A 25,037-nucleotide genomic window follows, 5' to 3' on the forward strand; every position below is an offset into this window, starting at 1 on the left:
CCCACCTGAAGGAGATTTTTAACACTCAAAATTACCTCACACCACTTGACTTACAGTAACTGCCTCTAGTTAACTACAGAAGTGATGCAAGCTCTTGTACAAGCTTTCAGGGATAAATCAAGTCAAACAGCACACCACATCACACAGTAAATTGCTCATGTCACCGTATCTTAGATGCATCACCTTTATAAAGATGCCCTAATTGTTTCACTGCTATATGAAGCTTGTTTCATTCGATTCTGTGCTATACTTTGCATCATTCACAGCTATGTATGCTGAAAAATCAAAAGGGGGGGTTGGCAGAAAATTAATTCTAGGAGGATAGTATTATGTTGAGAATATTTAAAATTAGATGACTGCTACCAGATACTGCTGCTCCTAAACTGATTATTCAAAAAGCAAAAAAAGTTCCTGCCATTAACAATTCCAAATTACATGTTAGCCACAGAACAAATATATATGTATTTTTCCCAAGTAAAATCCTGTCAGATTCAAGTGTTCTTACTTGTACTACCCCTCCTTTTAAATATAAGCATACAGAAAAAGCATAGAAAAACATTAAGTCCTGAATGTTTGAAAGCAGCTGGCCATATCAAGAGGCGTGGGTTTCTCAAACCGTCATCTTTAGAAGTCTTGACAAACTGAGGTCTCACCACAGTAGGACCACGAACTACTTTCTGAGAAAGGAAGGGTTTGATGATCAGAGGAAGGGTTTGTCGTTTATATAGGTGTGACTCTTGGTAATGTTGGGAGGGAGTTATGATAGACACTGGCTTGAGAAATACTACTTCTGTCATGGGCTGCACTGCTTAAATGGAATATACTTTAATAATAAAGATGTATTTTACTAAATATCACAAATATCACACATTTGTCTTCACAGTTTCAGTCATCACAACCCTACAACTGTAGCATTTACAGATCATTTCAACTATGAGTTATTCAAAGAGCTGACAAGCATCTGAAGATACTTCCATGGGGTACAAAAAAAAAAAAATCAGTTTACTGCCCTGAGTAGGCTAATTTATTCAAAATTCTCTTCTTTATACTTAAAAGTAAATACTGCTACTTTATCAGCAGCTAAATGCGAAACGTATAAAAAACAGCAATATCCAGTTTACTGTATTTCTACAAATGCATTATTAGACTTTTTTCTAAACCTTTTTCTTCTGGTCTTACATTATGATGCAGCAAGCACATAATTGACTGTTAATTCTAATGATTAGAATAAGGGTTTTTTTCCAAGTAACATCTAAACACGTGTAAATATTCAAAAAACCCTGAAAGGCACCCATACAACTCAGCCACATTAACATATTTTTTAAAATATCAGATTCATTTTAACTATATTATCAGTGTTGGTAAAAACAATGAATACATAATTTCTGCGGATTTTTTTCCCCTAGGGTTCCCCCCCCCACCCCTGACCCCGCCAGCCACATTGTTTATTCTGAATTAGGGCTCCTGCTTTTTTCACCTGGTACATGTGAAAAGAACAGACAAACATAGTGTGATCCTTTAGTAAATTCCCTACCTGCATCTCCTAACCTGACACAGAGCACCATAGTTTGCCTACCTGGAGCTACGCTTCCTGTTAATTTTTCTCAGGGTGAGAGCCCAAGATTGTGGTTAAGAATTATGCTTAACTACGCTTAACTGATAGAAGAATGTTTTGTTTGTTACCTGGAAACAAACCCATGAAAAAACAACCAAAGCAAACCAAACCCAAACACACCACTGTTCAAGTGTGTCAGCCTCTGGGGTCTTTCTATAAACAAGTCACAGGCCTGCACTGAGTCTGAGTAAGAAAAGGAGAGTAACTATTAATGACAACCCACTTATAAGAGCCGAGTAAATTGTGCCACTCGTTTAGTCCTGAGCAGTGATACAGAACCAGCATTTGCATTTTCCCAATAATTATGGTTCAGAAAACTCTGAGATCTATGCATTTTGATAGATTTTAAAATATTTTTAGTCAGTCTGCTTTCAGTCAGCATTAGATTTTTCTAATGTATATTTGATTTCCTCTTAAATGCATTATTCTATTTAAAATGCAACTGGCCAATAAAACCACAGATGCTTTTTTATCCATAGCTTCATCCTGCATTGCTTTTCAATGAACCATGAAAACAGTAATTTAATTTTTCATATTTTCCTATTTTTAGTCTGCCTGTTTGATGGCACTACTCATCCCTGCACTAGCTACATTTATTATAGTGTGTATCTCTAGAAAACAAATTTAGTAATACAGCAGTCTCTTCAAAAAACAAAACATCTCATATAACTGAAACAAAAGATACATGAATCATTAGCATCACAGAACCAAGAACTGAACCCTGACATATACTCCTGGGTTCTGACAGACAGAATACACTGACATAGATGTTGTACTGTAAGAGAAACTTGAAGAGCTTATGATCTTGCCAAAATTAAGCCAAGAGAAATATTGTACTGGATGTTTTATTAGAATCTATTCAAAGCAATTTTCATGCTACGGAAGATTTTACCACAAGTAACTGCAAAAATGGACAAAATCCAGGAAAGTCCCTTACATTTTTAAATGCCACCTCAGTGAAATCACCTAGTTAAGGAAAGCAACACTTAGGCACTGCAAGCCTGTTTCTGCAGTTCTTGCTTATACCCAGAAGGGACTCAATTTACCAAATGATGACACGCATACGCATCTCCAACTTAAACTGTTCCTAATCCAAGCAGAACGCTTTGCTATTTGTGATAACAAAAAGTAAGCATGCTAAAAAGTTCACATATGACCTCAACAATGATTTTTTCAATTAAAAATAGAATCATAGGATCATAGGGGTTGGAAGGGACCTCCAGAGATCATCGGGTCCAACCCCCCTGCCAAAGCAGCTCCCTAGCTCATATTGCACAGATAGGTGGCCAGACGGGTCTTGAATATCTCCAGAGATGGAGACTCCACCACCTCCCTGGGCAGCCTGTCCCAGGGCTCTGTCACTTTCACTGTGAAAGTTCTTCCACATGTTGGTGCGGAACTTCCTGTGCTCCAACTTGCAGCCATTGCCCCTTGTCCTGTCTCCACAGACCACTGAAAAGGGGCTGGCCATTCTTCCCTGCATCCCATACTTCAGATATTTATAAACATTAATAAGGTTGCCCCTTAGTCTTCTTTTCTCCATGCTGAACAGTCCCAGCTCACTCAGCCTTTCCTCATAGGGGAGATGCTTCAGGCCTTTCATCATCTTTGCAGCCCTTCTCTGGACTCTCTCCAGGAGATCCCTGTCTTTTTTATACCAGGGAGCCCAGAACTGGACACAATACTCCAGGTGGGGCCTGACCAGAGCAGTGTAGAGGGGGAGGATCACCTCCTTCGACCTGCTGGCTTTACTCCTCCTGATGCACCCCAGGATCCCATTGGCTCTCTTAGCCACCAGGGCACACTGCTGGCTCATGGTCAACCTGTCATCTACCAGGACCCCCACGTCCTTCTCCACAGAGCTCTTCTCCAGCAGGTCATCCCCCAGCCTGTACTGATACAAGTGGTTATTCCTCCCCAGGTGCAAGACTTCACACTTGCTTTTGTTGAACTTCATGTGGTTTCTCCCTGCCCAGCTCTCCATCCTGTCCAGGTCTCTCTGGATGGCAGCGCAGTGTTCCTGCGTGTCAGCCACTCCTCCCAGCTTTGTATCATCGGGTACTTGCTGAGGGTGGATGCTATTCCCTCATCAAGGTCGTCAATGAAGATATTAAACAGGACTGGACCCAACACTGAGCCCTGGGGAACACCGCTAGTCACAGGTCTCCATTCAGATTCTGCTCCACTGATCACCACCCTCTGAGCCCAGTCCGACAGCCAGTTCTCAGCCCACCTCACTGTCCATTCATCTATCCTGTGCTCTCTCAGCCTTTCTACCAGGATGTCATGGGAGACAGTATCAAAGGCCTTGCTGAAGTCAAGGTAGATGACATCCACTGCTCTCCCTCCATCCACCCAGCCAGTGATGAGATCATAGAAGGCTATGAGATTGGTCGAGCAAGATCTCCCCTTGATGAATCCATGCTGACTACTCCTCATGACCTTCTTCTCTTCCAACTGCCCAAAATAGGGCGCTCTGCAAAGTATGTGAGGCAAGGACCTTTTCCAGAACTAAAGACCTTGGCATGATGCAGCACAGACACTTCACCTGAACACTTCACAAGACTATTACTCATGAAAGTATTATGCTAGCAAGTGCTTTGATGCTACCAAAACATTTGCAGAGAGCTGAAGACTACAAGCAGGAAGCTCCCCCTTCCTCCACAGCTGCCCCTCAGTTCCCATTTTCTACTTTTGGAATAAAAGAAGGGTAACTGACAGTGCAATTCAAACCACAATTGTATTTTACCTCTTAAGTGAAAGCAGTTTCCACTGTACTTTGACAACGCTTAATGAAAAACACTTGTCTAGTTTCCAGGTTTGGTGTTTTCTTTCCCTTCTAAAATTAAACTATCATTGAGAGAGATGATCCATTTCCTCAGATGGGAAAGGCAGCATCTTTATACCACTTTATACCCACTCTATACCCAAGCCTGCATTCACTTCCACGTCAAAGTTCACTGCCTAGTAAGATGGGACAGGCCACACTTATATAATGTAGGTATAAAGGAATGTTTGTTTAAGAATAAATACACTTATAAAAATAAAAATATATAAACTAGATTGCATGCCCCAGAAAAAGCTGTATCCAAAAAACTGAATCAAGGCTGTAAACTTCAGCAGAGGCTGACGCTTTTAAAACAGCTTTGCCACAAAAGCACTCACCAACTTACTGCAGTGAACACACAGCTATGTGATTAAATAGCTGGTTTGCAATACTGCCCCGTGTGCTAGTACAGGGCACCTCACCACATGCAACCATCTGGAAGTCAGAAGAGTAGTGATATCCTCGGAAGAGGGGTCCCAAACACCCTAGGATTTTTCACCAAGATATTACAGACAATGAGGGAAGACAAAGCAAACAGAAACAGTAATCTTAACCCTGTAACATGGAAAAAGATACTCAGGAAGGACTCAAAGTATACTGCTGAACAACTACCCACCAGTGCAAGAGAAAAACACAATCTAAAGAGTTAGAAGCAGGCAATTTGTTGGATCACAATGCTTTTCTATTACAGATTCAACAGACAATGTACATTGAACTTACAGAACCTAGGAGTAGCTTCCAAGAGATACCAAAAAAAGCATTGAGCACTGTATCAAAAAGTATTCAAATGTGAAAGGCATTTTAACATCCGTAATGTTTTCTACATTTCCCTCATGTAGCTTCCAAAAAGAAGAGAGACAGAAAACTCAGTGAAACTGTTTACTTACATTGAAGGCATTAATTGCATTTTTATCATAATACTTCTTCTTTTCGTACTTATCCCTGATGAAGAATTCCACAGCTCTGGAAGTAGCTAGTTTAAGGAAAATCTGCATGCAGGTATTAGCAACATTAACTTAAAAAGCTGACAGGTTATTCCAAAATAAAGAGCTGCACCAGATTCTTGCTCTATCTCATTTTCCAGTTTTAAAGCAATGGAACAAACTGCTCTACAGAAAAACTGCTATAGCAGTGTATAAAAAGAGCTTCTTTTTCTATGGAGAATTAATGTAATAAAACAACATGAGAAAGATACACTAGAAGTAATTCAGTGTTCCACAGTTAGGGCATTTTCACTTGGTTCTTAGAAGGTACAGGGCTGAAGTACTGCAAATAGTTGAACAAAGATACTCACATACAGTAAATAATTGAAGCACAGTTTACCACCATAACCTGGGAAGAAATACTTTCTCTTGAGATAAAAGGTGAAATGTATGTACCCGCTGCCTGATTTGCACAAATTACATCATGCATCAAAAGCTGATCATAAACAGCTCTCTGAGATCACTAAGTCCTCCATGAGAGTATCCTACTGTAACAAACACCTCTGTGGGAGAGAAAGTAAAACACCACTGATAAAAAGATATTGAAGCAAAAGGAGAAACAGCAGCAGGCGTGTTGATGTTGAATACCAGAAGTGACAACCCAGCAGCTCAAACACAAAAAGGACAACCAGTTGTTTTGCTCAGTTTATTCTCTCAGCTTCATAAAGCGGCTCATCCAAAGCAGTGTGAATACTTCAGTAAAGCCGATTCTCTGGTAACTGTAGAATAAGTTTTAAATACTTTGTTCAGCGTTTTGACTATTTTTTCAAAAATTTAACTGCAGCTGTGGAAGCTCAGATTTACTGCACCTTAAACTTCTCTAGCACTTTTTCCTCAATCAATGGAAAGATACTTTAGTTCCATGTACTGTCTCTTTAACGTTGAGCTCAGAGCACTCAGTTACTTCATTCTGTGCATCAAATCATATTGTCAACACTCACATTTAGTTTCAAACTGTATGCAAGTATCACCTAAAGACACTGCTTCCTAATATTTGAACATTTGAGGGAACTGGGGTTGTTCACCCTGGAGAAGAGGAGGCTGAGGGGGGAACCTTATCACTGCCTACAGTTACCTGAAAGGAGGTTGTAGACAAGAGATGGGTGTTGGTCTCCACCCAAGTGATGGGATAGGACAAGGGGGAATGGGCTCAAGCTGTGCCAGGGCAGATTTGGATTGGACATTAGGAAAAAATTCTTCACTGAAAAGGTTACTGGACATTGGAACAGGCTGCCCAAGGAGGTGGTTGAGTCACTGACCCGGATGTATTTAAAAGATAGGTAGATGAGGTGCTCAGGGATGTGGTTTAGCAGAGAACAGGTACAGTTGGACTTGATGACCTCAAAGGTCTTTCCAACCTTGTGATTCTGTGATTTACAAAATAACAAGGCATGCTTTTGAACCTCTCTCCAAACACATTTACATTCTAAAGGACATATTGAGCACTTTGAACATGTAAGTATCTTAGATACTGTGCTGCTCTCTACACATAACAAACGATTGTCATTTTGCAAAAAAAATATAAAAAAACAATGTATATTATTAAATTATGGGTGAATGGAAGTTGTGTAATATGCAATTCCCAAAGCTTTTCAAATTCAGCTAAGGCTAAACGGGATTCTCTCAAAGTTCATTTTCAACTTGCAGTGCAAATAATATCAGGGATGGGGGAGGAGATACAGAAAGGGGATTTAAATTTTTCCATGCTTTTGGGCTGTAACTGAGTAACTGTATTAAATAACTAATTTAGAAGTACACAGAAGAGATTAAAAACTTAATGGTTATAAAATACCTTAGAACAACCTATCCTTTCTTCAAATAGTCTTAGTTTTTTTGTCAAAACTAGTGTTTTCAGATGGCATATTTATTTATTTTGTCAAGTGTTCCAGGCTTTGGTTGCTCAGATTTTGCTTTAGGTATTTTAGTTCTTTCAAATATTTCACTATTTTTAGCAGTTTCCCAAAGTGAACACTTGATATTTCAGACAATTAAAAAGTTTTAATTTTAAAATTATCAACAGAGAATCACAAGGATTTAAATTTTATAGGGTTTAATTTTTTGGGATGCTATTACACTGGGGTATTAAGTTGTGTATTTTGAAAAATAGCCACTTTATTCAATACATGTGAATTTCTGGACCACAGCTAAGTTTCTTTAGATCAATAACCTACTGCTGTTGCTAACAAAAGAATTTAAAGGAACCTAAATAGATCTCAAAATGGTTTTAAGGAGTAAATGAAGAGACATTAAAAAAAAAAATAAATCAGTCTATTCTTGGAAAAAACCCACTTTCAGACAGAAAGCAGAAGCGGCTCTACAGAAAAAAAACAACCCATCATGACGGTCCTCAAAGGTAGCTTCTACTCCAGAGCATCCCTGCCAAGTATAAGAGAAGAAGAAAATGCCCCAGAAAGGTCAGTCTTGTGATTAAGCAGCAGAAGTGACAGGAGACTTTGGCAGGTGATTTTGGGGAGATACCACATACATGTGACATGCCAAGAACCAGTGGAGTTCATAGAGAAAAATATTCAGAATAACAAGTATATTAATAACCAGAACACCAATGAGACACGATGCTGATTTTGTAGTGATACAAAGGGCAAAGAGGAAAGGCAAGAAAAGCCCGTAACACAACAGCTTGTCACAAATGCCAAAGTTATGGGGAAACTGAGAAATAAACCAGAAGATGTTGGCATCCTCTCTCCTAGCACTGTATTTTTAATAAACTCACTCCACCACTTTGAAGCTGACAACTTTCAAAAGACCACATAAGGTACAGAGTGTCAAAAACCCAATTATTTTGAAAGTTTAAGCAGTATTGCTTCTCCTGTGAATTCACCAGTGAATTCAAGTTAGCTGTAGTGAAACTAAAATATACATCCTCAAGATCCACTTTTGAGTATGTTTTAGTCACTGTATTTCAGTCTTATAGCTGAAGTAAAGTTCAACAGCACTACAGCTGGAATACTAGTGTTATCTGGTTCCAGGGTTTGTTTTTTTTTCATATGTGCACGTATGTTTAATTTAAAAGCTTCTGGAATGTGAAGGAAAAAAATGTTTTGCTCAAGTGCATTTTATCATGAGTCTAACTCTTCCAAAAAACCTCTCTGCATATAGCATATCAAGCATAGGATCTAACAAACAGAGGAACCAAAGTCACTTTTGGATATTGAAGAGGAAAATTCAGAACCAGTTACATCCAAGTCCATCAATCAATCTCCACAGCCCGTATCATCGCACTGAAAGAGTCAGGCAAAGATTCAACTCACTAAGCAGTTGGTGTTTAGGATCTCATTATAGTTAAAAAGTTGTAGTAAGATCGGGTGAGGCAAATCCTACCTGTGGAGTAACCTCCCAATCAGGAGCTAATACAAATTTAAATTAATGGCATTACACACTATTGCAATAATTCATTATTTTTTAAGGAAAGCTATTTATTGGTGGCAGAGAACTCCTATTCCAACCCTCCCCTTCCAGGCACACGGTGATAACCACACACTAACACAAGCAGTGGCCATCCAGGAGGTTTGGTTTATTTTGATATTCCTGTGCTAGTCAATTGTGCTCACACACTTCACAGAACGTACACACTTCAACTCCAAAACATAATAGAATATTTAATCTAGAGGAAGAAATCCATACTCCACTTGAGTGAGATCCAATGGCTTATTTTACTTTACCATTCAGCTCATTATTTCCTGTTCAAATGCTTCTAACTTCAGCTGGCAGTTACTCAAGATAAAGACAGAATATTCAAGAGCTGTCTAGTATCACTCTAAGTTCTTACATACAGGGAATTTATGAAGTCACCTCTTCTGAAAGCAAAACTAAATGGGGCTTGCCAAATCTCATTACAAAGTAGATTTGCTATAACTGAAGTAATTTAAACCTTTTCTGAACCGTTTCCAGCTTCCACTGTCATTTCTTATACAACAATATCAATAAGGTGAGTTGCCAAATGTAGCAGTTCTTTGAAACTGTCATAACATCTAAATGACATTAAAAGTCACTTCAATGTAAAAGCTAAAACCAAAAGGATACTGATCTGTTTGAGGTCTTCGGAAGTTCTCTGGTAGATTAGCTTCATAGAGTAGTCTTGCTTTAGTATTTCCCATTTCCTGCATGCACTGTGGAAAAGCAGAAAACAGTTAGTTCATGTCCATCAATACTGTAAATCCTGAAATAGTCAGAATGCTATAGGTGTGCTGAAATGCAGGTTTTTAACTTGGAGACCTCTCTGCTGTCGTGTGTCTTCAGAGATGTTCCCACGGCAGAGGAAGGTGGCCTGCCAAGACTTACTGAGCAGAGGCTAACAAGATAGACACTGCTTACAGTGCAAACTAGTCCAACTAGTGAAAGAGAAACCTTCATCTCTCAGGATGGATCTTTAGACCAGAAGAAATGAGTAAAAAAAATTTGTCTGGCAGCAAAAAGAGGCTTCACACTTCCCAAAGAAAGTGACCAAGAATCAGGTAGATGGGTGAAGGCTACTTTACTGTCATCTACTGAAAAGGAAACGGCTTACAACACATTTTCTACAGATAAAAAAAAGAAGCAGCTTTCAGGCTCCCTGTGGCAAGATGCAACACATCTAAAATGACACAGACGATAGCTAAGCCAATTTCTGAAGCAAGTTTTCAAAACTTAAACTCATTATAGTAGAAATAAAACATATTAAGAACTATTTTGACTGTAAATCAATTAAGTTGGGGCATCATGATACACTCAAATCCTTTCAAAAAGACTCCTGGCATTCCCTTCTAATAGAAAACAAATTTATTTTACCTGTATTTGCTCTGGTGTCCATTGGTCCAAGTTGACAGACTTGACCCTTGATATATGGACCCCAAGATTTCGATGTATTCCAGCACATCTGATGCAAATAAAAACACCGGTGTTCCAGGAGGCCCATCTTGGACCTAAGGGGAACAGGGAAATAAAATATTTCTTTTCAAAATTCCATATACTGTGGTGATTTTCTTTGGCTTAATTCTATACTGACAGCAGGCATACACTAGTCTGAATAAAGACACGAGGTTGTTTCTCTAAGTTATGTATTGCTTCTAACAATCTCCATCACTAGCAATTTTATTCTAAGTGATATCACATACCACTTGAATTAGCCATGTTAAGCTAGGAAGTCATAGGTTGTGTCCACCACCCTCCCCCCCAAAACAAACAAACTATAGAAAATTGGCTTACTAGTAACAAGAACATTTTGCTTACATCTTGACTAATCCTTACAGCTATGCAGCAGATACAAGCATCAGCAGAAATCAGTAGAAGATGCCTCCTTTACTCCAATAAAAAGACAACATGCATCTATACTTGACTTGAAATTAAATACAGGGCAATCTTATATTAATGCAACAAATCCTTTAATACCTCACACAGCCCAGACTTCACAACAGTAGCATGCAAGCTCTTGGGAACGATTATACAGAGATTTGCAAAACCAACTGATGAAAATATCCATGACTAAGAATGGTGCAAAACCAAATACACTGAGTGCCCCTGATTCTTAAACTACAGCATGAGTTGCCATTCACAACTCAGTGAATTTTCTCACAGAATCAGGTTGATTTACGAGCCTTACAACACAACTCCACTGTGTTGACAATGTTGATACAGGCTGGCCTGAACTCCCACAGTGACACTTTGGATGTTTGACCTGAAGTTACTACATAGTCTCAAATTAAACACATTTATATAATTTTATTCCATCTCTGCACAACACCACTGTTAAAGGCACTGCCATCTAGTTCTCTCAGCTCTAGCAAGTTCAGAGATTAAATAATTAGCCATCAAAACCAAGGCACACTGAAGAGCTGGAAAACATTTTGAGCAATTATTTTCTGCCTTTCTATGACCGATGCAAATCTAGACACTTCCCAATTCCTTGCCCGCCCACCCCTCAGCCTACTCATCTGTGGGGGCCAGAACTGACAAAAATAAAAGCCCTGATAATGTGCAAGCACTGCTCAGGAATAGCCAAAACAAGGAGGCAGGGGAAATCCTTTCAGCTAGGTTCTGCTCTTTTGAATTGGTTTTTGGAAATCTCAAGACACCTACAAAGCTCCCCAGGCTTGTTGCAAGAAGCCTTCCTCTTGTTAGTGGAAATCCTGGCAATATTTTTGGGTAGGCACCTTGCTTTTAATTTGTCTTGTTCCAGATCTCAAAAAGTCAGACCACCAGAAGTCTATTGCTTGACCTGTAAACCCGAAATGATTAAGATGACTGGCAGTTTTTGAAGTAAAGTGCCACCATCACAAAATTAGATTTCAGGGGTCAAGAGATCTAACAGAGTTACTTATTGAAACTAACACATCATGTTCCACGTGGCACTTCTAGATTAAAACTACCGTTTGTCAGATAAGAACGAGCAATCAAGCTGTGTGCAGTGTGTGTCTTACCTTGTTCAACAACTAGTGACCTGATGACCTGCTTTTTATTTTCCCCTATAAAACAGCACAGACATTAAATACTTCCTCTGTCCTTACTGTCTACATACATCTGTGGCACAGGAGGATATACTACTTTAAATTTTAGTGCTCCAGGATAGAACTTTGCAGGCCATTTGCCTCAACATATTAATCAAGTTTCAGGTAAAGTAGTACACCAGAAGAAACTAAATCAAGAAACCTCCCAAACACTCTACTGTAGATTAAGTACCTCCACTTATGCAACTGCTTAATGTAGCCATAATGGTTTAAAAACAAAAAGCTAATGCAAGGTCTTAAGTGCCCCACAGCTTCACCAGTTCCCCCTACCCCTATACAGTGTTTACATAGCCCCTATGAACTTTTTAGCACAACTGAGTTTGTGGTAAAACTGTTTGGTAAAACTAGACATCATGAGATTCATATTCTCTAAGTTCTTCTTCATCTATAATATCTCAGATAGACAAGTTCTACATTAATTAGACAAGACCGGGATGAGGGCTTGACACGACTGAAGTCTGTATTAATAAATGAAGATGGAGATCATTAACTTTGTAGTTTAATATTTTAACTTAGAATTTTGTTAAATAAAAAGACAGATCACCATACAGCTTGTGAATTAGCTGCTTTTCTCCTGGAAGGGTTTTGTACTTTCCCAGCAGCCCAGATTTCAATAATTTGTACTTGTATCTCAAATAGCTTAGGGAAATTAGTGAACTGGGGAGGCTACAGAGTTGGGCAGAGAGGAATCTAATGAAATTCAAGAAAGTGTAGGGTCCTGCACCTAGGGAGGAATAACTCCAAGTACCAGCATGGGTTTAGTAGGGGTTGACGAGTTGGAAGCAGCACTCTAGAGAACCTCTAAGTCCTGGTCGATGGGTTCTCCGAAAGCCAGCAATGCACCCTTGTTACCAAGAAGACCATAGCCAGCTGGTCAAGGGAGGTTCTCCTCCCCCTCTACTCTGCCCTGGTGAGGCCATATCTGGAGTGCTGTGTCCAGTTCTGGGCTCCCTAGTTCAAGACAGGGAACTACTGGAGAAAGTCCAGCTAAGGGCTACAAAGATGATATTGGGGACTTTAACATCTCTCATATGAAGAAAGGCTGAGAGACAGCTGTGTTCATTTAGACTGGAGAAGACTGAGAGGAACTATGATTAATGCTTATAAATATCTCAAGGGCAGATGCCAAGAGGATGGGGCCAGACTCTTTCCAATGGTGCCCAGTGTCAGGACAAGGGGCAACAGGCAGAAACTGTAACACTGGAGGTTCCATCTCAAGGAAAAACTTCCTCACTTTGAGGCTGACAGAGGACTGACACAGGCTGCCTGGAGAGGCTGTGGAGACTTCTCCTCTGGGAATATTCAAAACTCGCTCGGACACAATCCTGTGCAACCTGCTCTACGTGACTGTGCTTTAGCAGGGGGCTTGGAGTGGATGATCTCCAGAGGTCCCTTCCAATCCCTGTCATTCTGTGACATCACATAAACTTAAGCAATAAAGTAACAAATTTAGCAGACAAGCCTGAGGCCAGACAAAACATACACATGCAGCTTCTGAATTTATTTCAGCCTAATGACAATATGCAATATTAAACACTTCAAATTAAAAATGTTTTACTTGGTGCAAATCGATCACAGCCACAGTTAAGCAGTACACAAAAGGAGTTACAAAATGTTTTCTGTATGGACATCAAACCAGCTGTGCTTGACTTCACCAAGCAGTCAACTAAAGCTTAGTCTGCAAGCCTTCCTGCACATGAAATGTTTAATAGTCATTTGGACTGATTCAATAAATGATTTACAGCTATCCCAATTATCTGCATCTAACAAATATTCACAGGTTTCTTCTCACTGGGTCTTTAAAGAAACTTTTGAAAAAATTGCCATAGAACAAATTAAAAGGTACGTTAGTGATAAAAGGAACATGAGAGAAAATGTAGGCCCTCTCCAGAACAAAACAGGAGACCTGGTTACACAGGATATGGAGAAGGCTGAGGTGCTCAAGGAATTTTTTGCCTCAGTTTTCACCAGCAAAAGCTCTATCCACACCACCCAAGTCATGGAAGGCAAAGGCAGGGACCAAAGGCAGGATAAAGAACTGCCCACTATATCAGGTTCAACAACACCCAAAGAACCTGAAGGTGCACAAGTCCATGAGACCTGATAAGAAGCATCTGTGTGTCATGAAGGAACTGGCAGATGGCATGTCCAAGCCACTCACCATCGTATCTGAGATGTCCTGGTAGTCTGGTGAAGTCCCCACTGACTAGAAAAGGAGAAACATAACCCCCATGTTTAAAAAGGGGAAAAAGGAGGTCCAGAAAACTACAGGCCAGTCAGTCTTACCTCTGTGCCCAGCAAGATCATGGAGCAGATCCTCCTGGAGAAAATTCTCAAGACACCTGGAGAAGGAAGAGGTGACTGGTGACAGCCAACGTGACTTCACTAAGGGCAAATATTGCCTGACAAATCTGGGAATCTTCTATGATGGGGTAACAGAACTGGTGGACAAGTGAAGGGTGGCAGACATCATCTTCCTGGATTCATGCAAGGCATTTGACACTGTCCCATATGACATCCTTGTCTCTAAATGGATTCAACATATGGGCCACTCAGTGGATAAAGAACAGGCTGGAGAGTGGTACAAAAAGAGTTGTGGTCATTGGCTCAATGTCCATGTGGAGATCAGTGATAAGTAGTGTTCCTCAGGGGTCAGTACTAGGACCAGAGCTGTTTAACATCTTTGTTGGTGATACAAACAGTGGGATTAAGGACACCCTCAGCAAGTTTGCCAACACCACCAAGCCACACCACATGGTCAAGATGCCAGAGGGAAGGGACTGCCATTCAGAAGGGCCCTGAAAGGCTTGAAAGACAGGCCCATGTGAACTACGTGAAGTTAAAACAAGGCCAAGCACAAGGTCCTGTGGTTAGGTTGGCACAGTCCTAAGCATAACTGCAGTCTGGGCAGAGAATAGACTGAGAGTAGCCCCAAGAAGGACTTGGGGGTGATGGCTCAACATGAGCCAGCAACACATGCTTGCAGCCCAGAAGGCCTGCCATACCCTGGGCTGTATTAAAGGAGGTGTTTCTGCCCCTCTGCTCTGGTGAGACCACACCTGGAATACTGCATCCAGCTGTGGGGTCCCCAGTACAGAAAGACATCGAGCTCTCCGAGAAGTCCAGAGGAGGCCACAAAGGTGATCAGGGGGCTGGAGTACCTCTCCTATGAAAATAGGTTGAGAGAGTTGGGCTTTTTCAGCCTGGAGAAGAGAAGGCTGCAAGCAGACCTTATACCAGCCTTCCAGTACCTAAAGGGGGCCTACAGTGAAGATGGAATTATTTATCAGGGAGTGTGATGATAGGACAAGGGGGTAATGGCATCAAACTGAAAAAGCACAGGCTTAGATTAGATGTTAGGAAGAAATTCTTTAGCATGAAGGTAGTGAGGCATGGGAACAGGCTGCCCAGAGAAGCTGTGGCTGCCCCCTCCCTGGCAGTGTTCAAGGCCAGGTTAGATGATGCTTTGGGCAACCTGGTCTAGCAGAGGGTGTCCCTGCCCATGGCAGGAGATGGTGAAACTAGATGATCTTTGATGTCCCCTCCAACCCAAACCGTTCAATGATTCCATACACATAATCTAGGTTACATACTTCATATATTTTGCTAGCCAATTAAGAAAACAGGTATTTGGCTTCAGAATTAAAAGCTGGAGATTAAGACATTTATGACTGCTATTTACAATGCTTTTACACAGCAGCAGTAATCTTACCTATCAAGAACTGCATAAACAGTATTGGCTGACTGGAGCTGCACTAACATGAAATATTGCTTGACATAAGTTTTAATACAACTGTTATTCTTTTGAAAGTCATTTGAATTCAAGGTTCTTACTAGAAGAATTGACCTGCACTTGAGCAGTGTGCTGCACCACTCCGATAAAAATACACTTCAAGTAATTTCTCCAGTCATTTAAAATACAGATAACTGCTCAATAAGTTTCAGATTCTTTCAAGTTTTGCTGAAGTTAAATTAAGGAAAAAGCACACTAGGACATGGCCAATGTTTATACCATATGACAGGATACTATGAAGTCCCTGAAACACTGCCTGGATGAACAAAGGAAAACATTCAGCAATGCTAAAACAGAGTGCTGCTTCTAAGAAGAGAGCCTTCCACACACCACACCACCCCCAATCTAAAATTTCTTTCCTTTTTTATATTTGTCCACTGTTTAGACTTACATTTTCTTTTCAGTTCTTACAGGTAGTTGTATAACGTCAGCTATGAAGATGAGCACAGAGAAATAATCAAAGTGATTTTCAGTATATTAGGTTATTCTTCTGAACACCCGACAACCTCTCAGTACTGCTCTAAAATGAACAATTAGCCCTTTGAAATAACTAACCCTGACTAAAAAAAAAGCCACCATATTTTTTTTTAAATTTGCATATTTAGTCTTACTGGCAACTGTACCTGTTACCTTCATAAAAAGCTTGATTAAGTTTGGATTTGAAACTTAAACACAGAACAAGTGCAAGCTTCTCTAAGAACTAAATGGAAAAATGGATTTGTGCTGTCACATGACTTCACAAATTAATTTGGAGTCTGAGTGATCAATATGTTACATAGAAAATACCAAGCAACATTTCCTCACTGTACTGGGTCTGGCTGGGATTGAGGTAACTTTTTTCATAGCATTCTGCATGGAGCTGTGCTTCAGATTTGTGACTACAACAGCACCTGTAACACTAATGCTCTGGCTATGATGGAACAGTGCTTGCCCACAGCCAGTGCTTTCTTTCCCACCCCACTCAGTTGAAAGGACTGAACAAGAGCCCAGGATGGGAAACATCAGGGACAGCAAACCTCAACTGACCAAAGGACCATATAACATCATGCTCAGCAACAAAAGCTGGTGGAAACAAAGAGGAGTAGGAAGGAGTGGGCATTTGTGATTATGGTATCTGGCTTCCCAAACAATTGTTACACATGCTGAGACCCTGCTTTCCAGGACACAGCCAAACATCTGCCTGTTGATGGGAAGTAGTGAATGAAATCCTCTTTTCACTCCACTTGAGTGCACAGCTTTTGCTTCCCTTAAACTGTCCTGATCACAACCCACAAATCTTTCTATTTTTTCCCCATTTCACAGAAGAAAGAAGTGAACAATAGGTATGGTGGGTGTTTGGCTGCTCACTGGGAACAGCCCACCACATCTGCAAACATTAGTTTATGTTCAAGAATTGTATACAGAGTTTTGAATAGAAGCTATAATTCAACTAGATGTACATAAACAGGAATAATTGTTATATTTCTAGAGTATTTAAGGAGTCCTTCATTTGAGACTATGAATGAAATATATATAGACACAACACTTCCCGGTACATCTTTAAATTTAGAATTGGTAACTTGCAAACTTGAGAAAACCTGAAGAAAATTTTTTCCAGGTACAGTAGCCTTCCAAACCAGTAGAGTTATTAGAGAACAAGCATTCCCTCTACTTGCAGAAATGTCTACAGCTACAAAAAAAACCCAAACCCTATGAACATCTAAAAACAGACTTCAGCTCTTTAAAATGTAGGCAATGAAGAGCTTGAAAGTAAGTTACATCATTTCAGATACCTCACACAAGTTGATTTCAAGTCAATTTTTAAGTCAGTGAAAAAACTGTCCATCCTCACATGACATTCTTCTAAAAAGCATTTCAAAGTGTGAATTTTGTGAAGTTATCATTTTTACATAGTCCCTGGTGAGGTGAAAGCTTTTGTCCCAACATATTTCATAAGCTTTCCCACTCCCCCTCCCCACCTCAGGATATAACAGAGAAGAAATATCTCCTCAAAAATTATCTAAGTTGGTCTAGTACCTTGCATATGCTTAACATGGGTGCATAAACTTTTATATCTGTTTCTTCCCCATCCCTGCAACTCATTCGAGTTTGTGCCATATATCCTACTCCATTATATTAGCCAGCTGATTGAAGGAGTCACAATAAACATTCAGAGCATTGCTGACACACCCTGCTAATGTAGTTACAGCCAATACAAACAACTTCGTGTAGGTACAGCTGGTACAGTTCTTCAGGCAAGAATAACAACACTGAAGGAGTTATAGTGCATTTGCAAAGGAAACAGGACAACACACATTAGTTTTTAGGAGTCCAAGGTTTAAGTTTTATTCCAAACAGATCAAGTTTTATTTTCCATCAGTAAATATAGTCCTGTATCAGGTACAAAACAAGGTTTACAAGATGCTGCTCATTTAAAATACTGAGGGGAAAAAAAAAAAATCACTTTTATCTGCATTACAAAAAGCTGAAGAAGCCTCATATATACACTATATACAAATCCAAGTAGTCAGTAGAGTGTGAAAGATTGCTTTAGCTCTCTGTGCAATTAGTCTGTATAAAAATCCTTCAACTGCTTTGAACACCCCAGTCAATACTCTATCCTCTACTCAGCTTCTACCTGCAGCAAGAAATCAGTAAGAAAGTTTATACACTACCAGACTAGACTGGCTGGGAACAGGAATGCCTCCCACACAAGTTTAAAAACAAATAATATAAATAGGCAGCAGAGACCAGAAGAAACTAGAGGCAAAAGGAAGCAAAAGTCCCATTGCTATATGGCAGAATGCAGAGATGCCCACAGAGGAGGAAGTATAAGATTATTGTAGCTATGCCTAAAAAGCAGAATTACAATGGTTGCCTCCCTTACCACAGTAATTCAGTTTCCTGCCTTCCATCAGTCTACTACCACCTGTTCAGCTTACTGCAACTGAAGATTAATACCCTAAATACTTCACTTGCTGCAACACAGGTGCACCCACAACTTAGAATCACAGAATCACAGAATTATCAAGGTTGGAAAAGACCTAAAAGATCATCTAGTCCAACCATTCATTAGAGAGCAAGAGAGGTCTGAATAAAGGTAAAATCAGCAAGCACAGCCTTTCAATTGTGTATTTGCTCTCAAAGGGAAGGGTGTGTCTCATATCTCAAGCTACTTTGAACCCTTTACACCACTGCATAGAAAACAGTTAGCCAGGAGACTAACCTGGCTGACACAAAGTTTTAAATGAAAAAAGCTCATCAAGACAAATTTAAATAAGGTTTGTATTAAAGAAGCATGTAAAAACAGTTTTCATGCTCCATTCTTATAGTTATCAATTCTACAAGGAAGGAAGCCAAGTATTACATGTAACAGAGCACCAACTGCTTTGCTTCTCAAGGCACTCTGCAGCAAAGTTATCCTGGGCCAGCACCTTCAAGGACTGACAGACCGTGATCCTTCCTTTCACTCAGCTGCACCCTGCCTGTCCTTTGACCATAAAGCACAGTGGAGTTACTTTAATTCATCTCTTTCTCCAAATTCTGCTGCCTGTTCACAGACTTTACTAGTCAAATAACTGGCTCCATCTTGTGGAATACAGAATTAACTGCAAGAAAAATCAACGTGTCCAACATCCTGAATGGTTGGTAGCCAGTGGTCACTTTCTGGCCAAGAACTTACCAAAAAGCATCAGTGGGCTCGATCTCTCTGCACTACTCCCTCACACGGTTCACACTGCAGAAGTCTTCTGCTACTCAAGACTTCACTCAGGTTATCAATGAGTATCTTTCAGAAACACATTTATAAATATTTCTCCAAGCTGAGATACAGATAAAGATCATGAACAGAACTCAATCATTCCTACATGTATCAGGCAGAGAAAAAAGTAATTGGGTTGCATTTTATATAATTCAACACAAAACAGCTAAGAAACAAAACAGCCCTTTCCCTAGTGGATACCCACCACAAGGCAGAACTATAGTGACTCCTCAAACTTTCTCAAACACATACATAACATACTAGAAACAGGGATTAAGGTGACAATAAAATGCCCAAAGCAATACAATTACTATCATCCATTTTCAGTCTAATCCTGCTGCTTCAGAGTCCATCTCTTAATAACTTTACTGTAGGCTGCTTTGTTCATCCCCCCAAAAGTAGAATCTCACCCATCTCCAAGCATTTTTGATTCAGACTGAGAGGAAAGAGAAACACCAATAAAACATACTCCCCACAACAGGAAAAACTTAATTGCAATGCTAATCATGCCCACTGAATCAAACTTTGCAAATTAAAGAACAAATCTTAAAAAAAAAATCTTGCATAAAGGTCTTGAAGCAAAAACAACTGCAGAAGAGCCACAGTACAAGAATCTTTATTCTCAAATAAAATGTCCTTCAAGGTCCTTGAGCCTTTAGAGACTACTGATATGGGACTATTTACCTGTCACTTGATCCACTGAATTAGTTTGATTAAGCAGAACAAATAGCCTGAAGCATGTTCTTGTGTCACATTACTCCTCCACACTAAGCTTGATTCGTTTTCCTCTACAGAAGAGGCTTCCTTGCTTTACCTCCATACCCAAAGGCTAAGAAAACCATTTAAGTGCAGCTTTTACAAGCTTTTCAGATGTAAAAGTCTAAGCATGCAGCAAAATACTGCTTTATATAAAGACAATAAAATGCTGTGGCTTAAACATCTTTAGTCTTTAGAAGTCTCCTATAGCTAGCTTAGTAAGCCTGTGTTTGATAGTCAAGGTCAGAATTTGAAAAAATTTGCCACATTTAAAATATAGAGGTGGAGGAAGTTCAAACACAAGGGGTTATTTAAGATGTCTGAGATCATATCAAACTCAACAGCACAAAGTTGCACTGAACACAGACAATTCAGGCAACTAAACACACTGTTCCAGAGTCCAGCTTGTTAACAGCTGAAGTTGTGGGGTTCAAGGTGCATTGCAAGAACAGTGAGAAGACAAGCTTAGAAGCTTCAGTTTGATATTTATAGTGTCGGGGAGTGGTATAGAGTTTCAAGGACAGAATTCCTCCAAGTTTGTCTTTTCTACCTGAATAACTGGGGTTTTTTTTTAATGAAAGTGAAGAAATCCATTAAGCTCAGCCCTATTCATAACTCCAAAGAGGCTGTGTAGAAATATTCTGAATTAAACTCTTCCCCTTGTATTTTTCTGACTTCTAGGAGTGAGACATCTCAGCTGGTTTCAGCTACTCCTTCAGCTCACCAATGCATCTGCTTCAGTTGTGCCAGTAATTGTTAACAGCATTTCAAAGACAGTGTCCTTATTTCAAGGGCTGTATAAAGCCTTAATTAGAAAGGAAGTACAGCGACATGAATGTTCTTTCAGTTCCATGCTTAAACGGCAAAATTAAGTGGCTGGCTTGATAACTACTTAACTTTGGAATATACTCAAGTCATGCAACATTTTGAACATTAAAAGCCTTATACAGGAAACAAAGTTAGGAATGTGAAAAAATGCAGTTTGTAAGTCAGAGGACTGGTAGTTGGAGATATCCAGGTTATTCTTGACATGAACAGCCTTTTTCTTGTCTACAGTCTTTTGGCACAACAATCTTGTAAGCTGACAAACTGAAATACTTTGGGCATATTAACAAACAGCTGCTAAAAATTTGAGTTTTGACTGAATAAAATTGTAAGATATTTTCCAAAATAAAAAAAATTGATTTTACTGAACACTTTGTAATGATTGAAATATTAAGTTGTTAAATATAATACAGTATTTACTGTTTATTTTGAAGTTACATGTATACATAGTGGATCATTCTTCATGTAACATAATATTAAGATAAAAAGGAAGTCAAGAATGGCTTCTGGAGGTTTATTCCCTGAAGATAATCACCAAGGTCTCCTATTAGTTTTATTTCTGAAAGCACCTTCCTCATTAAAACACTTAGTTTTGATGCAAGTATTAGTTTAACTCAGTATTTGTACAGAGGCTTCCTTTAAAACAAGTTCCAAAGTTTACTTCCCAGTAAGGAATACATTTCACATCACAGATTTCCCCAGCCATCCTAATAACACTGCCCAGGCAAGCAGGGTCATAACCAGCTACTGAACAATCAGAGGGCAGTTCCTGAGCCTTGGCTGGCAACTGTGCCTGCCATGCTCATGCTTGGCTACCCACAGCACAGGTATATGTATATGGAGGCCACATGCAGAGTATATGGGGCACTGCCACAGCACTCTTACCAGCCTTGTGGGAGACTAGCCTGCTACAGCACACACATTGGAAATTGAAGTCACTGCCCTGAGAGTCAGAAATGACAGAGGTGCCAACCCTGGCACATTCAATCAGCTAACAGCTCCAGAAATCAAATTTCAATTTGGCTAAGGAGTATGGCTCTAATTTTACCCTGCCTGTTCACTCGTAAAGAGAAAGACTGCTTGTGTCAAGAGTTCAAGAAGCAAGAATAAGGTGTACAAGCTGTCATTTCCTGTTAGCAGCATTTGCTACTTTCTAAAAAAGACAAGGTTATGTAGCATATTACAGTATTAGCAGGAAGCTTCTGGAGCTGGTCTTGACTGCAATTTTTCCCCTGTCAGCAAGGAACTGCTAAAAGGCTTACTGTTTTAGGTGTACAATTTATATTCCTTTTAGACGCAGACATAAAAGGAAAACTGGGGAACAGTAAGTTCTTACAAATGTTTTTATAAGTTGATAGCTAAGCATCAAGCAAAACCATCACTGATAAAAAAATGTGTAAATCTATGCTACTCTGTTGGGATGCAGCAAGAGCCCCTATGCAGCCAGGCACAGAAAAAACGTTATATAAGCATCTGCTGTAAATAAAAAAATCTTCAGCCAGCAATTGAAGCTCTTCCTTTAACAATGAACACCTCAGAAATAAGTTTGTTTGTAATATAGCCTGTTTGCCATAAACAGGAATGAAAGATTACCTTTCTCTAACAGAGGTAAGTTATCTAGTAATTGCATTAACCACCTTCCTTTTACCAGTTTTACTTAAATACAACTGAAGAGACTCGTAAGTAAGCACTCCCCAAGCTGCACTACCTCTGTGCAAGCTCACAGTGACTCTGCAGATGCTCTCCTCTTATACACTCAGTATTAAAAAGCAGGTAAACACACCTCCACATCTTCTCTCATATAAGCCTGTGTTTGAAAAAGACGCAGAGAAACCAGTGATCTAGACAAAAAGCAGAGTGCCAAATTTCAGACTATAGACTGTAGAAACACACTGGACAGTTAGTTTCTGGTACTGATCTGCCCTGCTATACTAGTTTGTGCTGGGATAGAGTTTATTTTCTTTGCAGCAGCCCATGTGAGATTGTGGTTTGGATCTGACACCAGAAGTGTTAACAACACACCAGTGTTTTAGCTCCTGGTGAGCTGTGCTTGCACAGCACCAAGGCTTTTTCCTGCTTCTCAGGCCCTGCTAGCAAGTAGGCTGAGGGTGGGTAAGAGGTTGGGAGGGGACACAACCAAGACAGATGACCCCAACTGACCAGAGGAACATTCTATATCCTATGACACCACACAAAACAAAGCTGGGGGAAGAAAGAAAGAAGAGGGGGACATACAGACTGATGGCATTTATCCTGCTAAATAACTGTTACACATGGAGCCCTGCTTTCCTGGAGATGGCTGAACACCTGCCTGCCTGTGGGAGGTGGGGAACGAACTCCTTGTTTTGCTTTGCCTGTGCACATGGCTTTTGCTTCACCTATTAAACTGTCTCTACCTCAACCCACACGGTCTCACTTTTACCCTTCTGATTCTCTCACCAGTTGCACTGGTGAAGACAAAGCAAGCAGCTGTGTGAAACTTACCTGCTTACTGGGATTAACCACAACATCCACATTCACTGCAGAGACTCAGATACTTTCCTCCCCAACATACTGCCTTCCTTCACTTTCTCTGAGGGTTAAGTAGACCAGACTTAGGAGTTTTATGCTGCAATATCCACACCTCTTACCTACAGAGAGCCCATCTGCCTACTCCCAAATGCTAATATATTGCAGCTGTCAGGTCCAGCCTACCGCACACTACTTCATTCTTAGGCAACCCCAAGTTTTACTGTAACTTACGGATCTTCAAAGCAGCACTTTCTGTGGGAAAGAACAGGCCAAAGGTAACAGAATCAAGCCTTTTCCCCATTTTAGACTCCATTGGCATGGACACAAATCCTTCCCACCAAGTCTCCAAGACTTGCATGACAGACAATCTGCACTCCAAAACCATACTCTCCTGAAGTTTCAGCAAACAGACCTTGGAGTGTTCCAACACACACCCTCATAGATATGCTTGATCAATCCACAAAACACAATGTGTGCTCAGAGATGCTCTTTGAAAGACACAACTACTGCATTTCCTCAATCAGTGAATAAACACTATAATTTATTCTAGGTTTGAATGGACTTCCTGATGTCATTTTAGGCTAACTTGATGCTCTAATCAGATATAACTAGACCAAGGCCGCTCAGGGCTTTGTTCAATTGTCTTGATGTGGTGGTTCAGCCCCAACCAGTGGCTGAGTGACATTAAGGTTGCTTGAGAAATAAATCCTCAAAGCGTACTCCCAAAACTTTGCAGGATACTCTGGCATGTGATCTTGTATCTGCTGTGGGGTTCTTTTTAAAGTCTCATTTAAGACCAAACACTTGGCAGAATCTTTTTGCTATATAAACATATTTTTGAAGCAACCTTTTGAAACATGAACCTGATGAACACCCCAACTCCATGGAAACTGCAGTGAACAAGACAAGTGTGAAGGGGCATTTAGCATCACTTTTTAGAGGCTGCTTTCTGTGGGCTGAAAAACACCCAGAAAAGTAAACCATGACTTCACAATTTTCACTAAGGGGAATCTTTACTTAGAACACACAAGAAAGCCTCAGCAGCTGTGGTGGGTTAACCCTCGATAGTCACCACAGGTCCACCAAGGGGTACAAAATAAGATGAAAAAACCCTCATTGATCAAGATGAAGGCAGTTTAATAAAGAAATTACATTTCTTTTGCTTCTATGCATGGCATTTCAAACTTTATTCTCTATTTAGTAACAGCAGACTATGTCTACTTCCTGGGAAATAGGGCCTTGGTACCCAGAACAGTTGTGACAGAAGACAAACCTTAAAAATTGCCTCCCCCCTTCTGCCTTCTCTTAGCTTTTATTGCTGAACACTACATGATATGGTATGGAATATCACTTTAGTCAGTATGGGTCAAGTGTCCTGGCTGTGTCCCCTCTCAGCCTCTTGCCCATCCACCAGACTACTGGTCTTCAAGCAGATCTTAGAGAGACAGCCTTGATGCTGTAGAGCACTGCTGAGCAACAGCCAAAACA

At 40.1% G+C, this 25,037-nt stretch overlaps 1 protein-coding gene across 2 annotated transcripts in view; it reads right to left on the reverse strand.

The window, feature by feature from the left end:
• Positions 1-25,037, reverse strand: part of SMAP1 (small ArfGAP 1) — a 102,912-nt gene that overhangs the window by 64,227 nt on the left and 13,648 nt on the right. For both annotated transcript variants that reach the window (XM_084262380.1, XM_084262379.1), the window contains exons 2-4: positions 10,211-10,344; positions 9,467-9,552; positions 5,330-5,405 (exon numbers count right to left, since the gene is read on the reverse strand). In XM_084262380.1, coding sequence (XP_084118506.1) covers positions 5,330-5,405; positions 9,467-9,552; positions 10,211-10,344 — 296 coding nt within the window. The remainder of the gene's footprint in view (positions 1-5,329; positions 5,406-9,466; positions 9,553-10,210; positions 10,345-25,037) is intronic.

Source organism: Gallinula chloropus (assembly GCF_964237585.1).
Source record: "Gallinula chloropus genome assembly, chromosome: 3".
Taxonomy (NCBI): Eukaryota; Metazoa; Chordata; class Aves; order Gruiformes; family Rallidae; genus Gallinula; species Gallinula chloropus.